The sequence below is a fragment of the Leiobunum rupestre genome, chromosome 7 (assembly GCF_980474605.1).
Source record: "Leiobunum rupestre chromosome 7, qqLeiRupe1.1.hap1, whole genome shotgun sequence".
NCBI classification, from domain to species: domain Eukaryota; kingdom Metazoa; phylum Arthropoda; class Arachnida; order Opiliones; family Sclerosomatidae; genus Leiobunum; species Leiobunum rupestre.
The window spans coordinates 44401549-44407896 of record NC_143390.1 but is presented as its reverse complement, the minus strand read 5'-3'; the positions used below and the strand labels follow the sequence as shown (position 1 = coordinate 44407896).

Below are 6348 nucleotides of genomic sequence, written 5' to 3'. Positions count from 1 at the left end.
ATAATAAGAGTAGCCCTAATACTCCGGAGCAAGCGAATAGTTTATGGGCCGGAGTAATTATCATCCCCGGAACAGGCGAATAAAACGTTCTAGGGTAAAAAGAGTACACTTTTAGCCTATGGTCATTCTCCCCAAGTAGAAATAAATAAATTCTAATTATTACTGACGAAGGTTTTGGTGAAAGGAGGTATGATGACCTAAGATTATTACAAAGCGATGAAATAGGGACATTTTGTGGAGACAAAATGGCTAGTGGGCGAAATGAAATTCGGTGAATAGGAACCCTGCAAACAGGTACGAAGTTAATCATGAATGTCTTGGGTCAAGTGTTTAAACTAGAAATTGGCGCCTAAAAAGCCTAACATGTCATGGTAATGGCACTTTCATTGTTTGGTTGAAGCGCTGATAATAAGGGTCAACTAGTGATTTGATAGGGCATCAATTCACGTAAGTTTGCCAGAAAAAATCTTAAAAGTACAACGCAAGGCTCGATTTCAACTTTCTAAATAAGATGTTTCTACTTTGGTATAACCAGATGTTAATAATAAATCTCAATTACGAGTAGTGGCGTTGCCAGTACGTAGGCAAGGTATACTATGACATTCTCTAAAATTTGAAAAGGTCCGAAAAAAATAAAAATATTTTTGGGTTAACTTTTAAATTCCTTAAACTTCAGTGCAAAATGATTACAGTTAGCGTAGAAATTTTATATGAATCACAACATATTGGTTGCTTTTGGAAATACAGAGGGGTCCAAAATAATTCTAAGGGTCCCAAAATATAAAAATATGGGTTTCACTTCTATACTTGGCCTACCTAAGTCAAAACTACTGGCGCCGCCACTGACTACGATAGTAAGTATTAACCTACGCCATTTTGAAAAGTGAGGAGGAGCCTGCGAAGGTACAAGCGTATAGCATTATAACTTAACAGTCGTTTCTCTCAACGTAATTAGCGCCAATCAAAGCTAGCTCTCTGCTAGCTTCATTTAAACCTAGTGGTAGAAATGTAAAATTCGTTGATCCACCAAAAGCAAACTTCATTTCAGTTGACATTTGTTTGGCCTCTATTGATTCATTATGTTAGAAAAAATATTAATAAATAAAAGAAAACCAACAGGTGCTGTATTTTCCTCCAGTTTGAAAAAGATTTGTTATTATTCAGTGAGGCCATAAGTTTATAATTACGTTTCAAATAAGTGTGTCAGTTCCGTGTGTTAAATTTTTACTGAGAACCATTTCTAGAACGACCACACATTTTTCGTGAACTTAAACTAACAGTAAGTGTAATAAACGCTCTTTGCCGCGTCATCATAGTGAGTCGTGGTCGTTTTTAAAGGAAATATAACCCTAGCAAGGTCAAGCTTCATTTAATACTCGCTGGCGGCGTGACAGTCTAGAACGTAGTAGAAAATGCCACACAGGATGGGGAATAGAATATGCCTTTCTATGAAGTAACATTGGCCTTATTGTTTTGATGCAGCTGCTGCGTCACGGGTGACGTATCGATGACGTTTTACTACGAAAAGCCCTGGACATAAGAGTAAATTCGTCGAGGCACTCTGTTTTTAAGCATAAACTGAACTGAACTACTACGTATTTCGTGACGAATAAGCTACATAATAACAAGTTTAGCAATCGTAACTTATTTTATAGAAACGCCTGTCGCGCCACCAGAGAGTATTAAAGGAAATTTAAACTTCTCCACTAGGGTTATACTCCCTTTAAGTGTCGTATTGTTCTCACTAGAGTCGCTTATCTTTTTAGATATGGCGTCAATTTGACGCCAATCAACACGTGGCGATTGGTAATTATTTCGACTAACTGACACACTTGTGGAAGGTAATGATATACTTATGGTAAGGCCTTCCATTCGTTCGTTATATCGTCGTGGAAACCCAAAATGAGTCAGTAGCGCGTCGAGTCGCAAGCACCAGAGAATTATAATTGATGAAACGACTACTCTAGGAGGAGGAGAGCTATTGTTGTTGTACACGCGCGTCGATTAACTCGAAAGCCGCGCCGACAATTAGCGAGGTTTCATTTAATTACGAAACGAAAAGGCACGAGTTTTTAACGTTAGCGTGAGGATTCGAAATTCGAGCGTTGGACGCGCTGCCGGAATGTTGAAAGTCGAAGGCGTTCGGATGGTCGGGGTTCCTGTTGGCCTTGAGGGAGTTCTGGTTGTTGTTCGTCCATTCGTCTTGTTGATCACCGAGATATTCCTTCAGTCGATTGGGTAATTTCAGTTTCTGAACGCCGTGATCGTCCCGAACGGAAGCCAAAATGGCCGAACGACATCGGTCTTGCAGATTGTAGAACTCGCGCCTGGTCACCGACAAAGTCATTTCCGTCTTGGCCGCCGTGGAACAGACCACGGGGTACAAGTCTTCTTGCACTAAGTGAAGACCCGAGAAGGCAACCCCTAAACAGACATCGTCCTGAAAAACACGTCAATCGTTAGAACCAAAATCTCGAAATAAATATTGGATAAAATGGGGTAGGTACATTTGTTCGAATTTCATTCGTCCGAACCGCCGAAATAACAAATGTTTCAATTGTTCGAATTGGACAACTTGTTTGTTTCATTCGTCCGAATCGGTAACATCACTTGTCCGAATTCTGTCGCTAAATTAGTATTTCTTATTGCTGTTTTTTTGGGAATTGCGTTGTGGATATTTTAGGTTAGGTTAGGTTAGGTTCACGTTAATGGTACTATTTTCTTATATTAACAATATTAAAAAACAACCAATTCCTAATGTTCGAAAAAACGGACAAACGATTATTCGAACAAATGAAATTCGCCAGTAAAGTTAACATAAATTGAACGACTAAATCACCAACAAAAGTTGTGATAAGTTTTTTCGGGCAAATGAAATACGTTTTCGGACATACGATCCTGTTTTCCGGCATTCGGACAAATGATCATTCGGACATTTGTACCACCGTTCGGACGAATGAGATTCGAACAAATGTACCCAAATCGATAAAATATGGACCAAATTGTAAAACAAAAAGATCTTCATTAGGCCTTTCTATAAAGTAACATTGGTTTTCTTGTTTAGATGTATCAGGCGTGTCTTTCGTGACGTAGAAGTGACGTTTCACTATGATCGCCAAAAGAAAATTCAACGAGTCGCCCTTTGTATAAAGATCTAGCCTTTAAAACTGAACTGAGCTCCTACGTATCTCATGACGAAAGCGAAACATTAAAACAAGTTCGGCAAGCGTGATGGCTTTATAGAAAGGCCTTTTGAACTAAATTCCAAAACGTTAACTCAGTCTTAAGATTTAATAATGTTACCAAGTTTGTGGCGCCACCATGTGTACTAGGTTCGAACTATTTTATCGTTAATCCTCAACTTTGATTATTTTGTAAACTGTCCTTGAGCAGATGTATAAACATATTTTAATTTTAAACCTATGGATTTCCTGAAAGTAGGTACTTTAGGGACCATTTAGGGGATTTTAGGGTAGATTAGGTACCTTGAAGAAAAATAGGGAATTTTAGGTATTTTAGGGACCTGGTGGGAGCCCTACAACAGCCAAAATGCTTTCCAAAAATAATAATTTTATTACGACTACGATGAAGATGGCGCTACGCAACACTAGGCGGCTTTCTCGCTTCCATTTACTAAGGGCGCGCGAGGCACGCTTGGCGTCACGTGTTAATTGGAAGTTAATTAGAAGTTTGAAAGCATCCTAATGTAACGCTATCTTCAGAATAGTCGGAATAAATATCTTCCTCATTTACGCTTTGAAAGTACAAATTAAATTAAAAAAAGTTTACAAAAATGCTTCTAAAAGCGCTTCTAGGTGGCAGCACCTTCCGGGACTTAAAGCGAAAGGAGAGTTGTCTGCCATCTATTGGCTCCCCGAAACCACGTGTTTAAAAAGTTAATAATCACGTGATTCCGAAAATCCAACCAACGCGAGAAGGTCCCAAGTTGCCAAACCAAGGAGTCTTTAACCATTTAGGCTAGATTTTGAATCTTACTCAGCTTGTATTGATTATTATGCTAACGACATCTAGTGCGTGCGAATGCAACTAGACAGGCGCTGCCACTTGCTTTAAATTGCGTATATTTTAAATCGAAAACTTGACTGCTAGCCGGGAGTAGTGGCTCACTCCTGTAATCCCAGGCGTCCGGGAGGCAGAGTTTGTGGATGGCCGTGTGAGGACGACCACTAATCCCAAAACGGGTGGTTGTCATACTTCCGCCACGGGTGTCCCAACCCTATCCCCAAGTATCCCCCCGTTGGCGTGGCCGTAACACATATCTCGCACCTGATTAATCAAATGGACGAGCGGACTGAATTGTCCCACCCGTTACAATCGCTCATAACGAGCTTCTAAAAAAGAAAAAAAAAACAAAAAACTTGACTGCTAACAAGCGCTACAAATAGTTTTTAACGTAACTAGGGTCTGTTGGCAAAAAGGGAATTTATTTTCGATGCTAAGAAGTCACTCGATAAGGCGTAGGTGTACGTCATAAAAAGTGCAGCCTAAGCCTTATGGGCGCACCTTCGACGGTTAAAATTCCGATTTTTGATTATTTTAAGATATTTTCTTTACTTTACTTCTTGATTATTATCGAGAAAATGGCGAACGACCGTAATGCGAAGTTCCTAGAACACTATCAGGGTTTAAATCAAATAATTGGCTTTCAAAAAATCATTGAAAATGTCAAAAAATAGGTTATCAAAAAATTCCAATACAAAGTAAATGTGAGCAAACTAAATTATTAAAAATCAATTAAATTTAACTAAGATTAAATTTAATTAAGATTAAATTTAATTTGTAAGTATATAACCGACAGAAGCCAAGTATCAATCAAACAAAAATGTTTGAAATTCGGTCCGAATTTTTCATATTATTACATAGTCCTTAAAGAGTCCGACGCCGCCACGCCGGCTTTTCCCTTATTTTCGGCGCGTCGCCGGCGATAGGCGAGTTTTTCGGCGCGCCACGCCACCGCCGACCTTGCTTCGGCGCGACGCCGTACTATTTTCCTATTTTCTAAAAAAAAATATTTTTTTTTACATTGTTTGTGGGCCTTTTTAATGATTTCGCTGCAGTGGCGGATATAGAAAAACTCAAAGGGGCGCTAAATGACATTTTGAGATATGAGAGTAATAACATAAAATCGAATCACATGCAAATCTTATACGTCAAAGTGGGTGCCCCCCCCCCCCCCCCCCACTGCATCCGCCACCTTTACGCCGGCAAGCGCCGCCGCCGCTGGTTAAATTAACCTTACGCCGCCCCCGAAGGCTCTAAAATTGAGACACGCCGCCGCTGATCATTTTTACATCGGCGTCGGACTCTACTTATAAGGTAGTATGAATTTATTTATGTCTGTACATATTTCTAGCGGAACAGCTAATTTCATATTGAACAGTAGCTCGGTTTAGCTGTCGCTAGTTACGTTAAAAAAAGCGAGCGTTAGCAGACGATTCTTCGATATGATCACACTCCCTTTAAAGGCCGACTACATAAATCTTCGGTTTACTCTGTCTTTCACTGGAAGTAGGCTGACTGCATGGCACACGTGTATTGCAGTAAGCCTACTTCCAGTGAAAGACAGAGTAAACCGAAGATTTATGTAATCGGCCTTTAAGAGGTCATTTTAGCAAACCTTGTAATAGACCAGCGTCCCCCTGTGTCCGTCGAACAGAATCCCGATCGTGGCCGCCTCGTTTTCCCTGAACGGTTTGGTGTAATGCCTCCACTGCCCGTTGTGCCACAAGAGTCCTTTGTGCGACAGTCCCCAGCTGTGTTTGTCTTCGCCCAGCATGTTGACGAAGGCGTCGACGTGCAGTCTCGCTTGTTTGGTGCAGATGCCGAACATCATGCTCGTGCCGAATATCCTCCGAGATACGTCGATCTTCCAGAAGTAGCAGCCCCGGTTCAAGACCCGGGACGCCCGGGCCCCGGCAGTCCCGTTACTCCAATTCGGGTGGAAATGGGCAGTTTCGCCTTTGTGTCCGTAGACGCGCACTTCGTGAGATTTGTCGCGTTTGTTCCAGGACCAACTGTCGGGGCAGCCCCACGTCGTAGACAGGACCTGCGACGGAATCAGACTTTCGTTTATCGTCATTGTCCGCTTGGTATTTGCCTGTAGAAAGAGAGAACAATGATATCGATCCCAGCCAGTTTAGAAGCGATACCCTAAAAGATATGTAACGTTTTTAATTTTTTCCCTTATCTGGATTCCATTAAAACACCCATAAAGCGACCCCTATTCGCGGTTAGGCCCAAGACGCGTTAATTAGACAGCTGTTAACGTCGACGGTATGGGAAGCGGAGTATAGTCCCCCCCCCCCCCCCCCCACGTCACCCATTTCG

The 6348-nt window shown here is 41.3% G+C and overlaps 1 protein-coding gene across 1 annotated transcript; it reads right to left on the bottom strand.

The window, feature by feature from the left end:
• Positions 1-1238: 1238 nt before the first annotated feature.
• Positions 1239-6100, bottom strand: LOC149936450 (SPRY domain-containing SOCS box protein 3-like). The gene is made up of 2 exons (XM_090153679.1): positions 5639-6100; positions 1239-2440 (listed from the first exon to the last, which is right to left on the bottom strand). The coding sequence occupies exons 1-2, from the start codon at positions 6098-6100 to the stop codon at positions 2048-2050; spliced, it is 855 nt and encodes a 284-aa protein (XP_090009805.1). The 3' UTR covers positions 1239-2047.
• Positions 6101-6348: the final 248 nt, after the last annotated feature.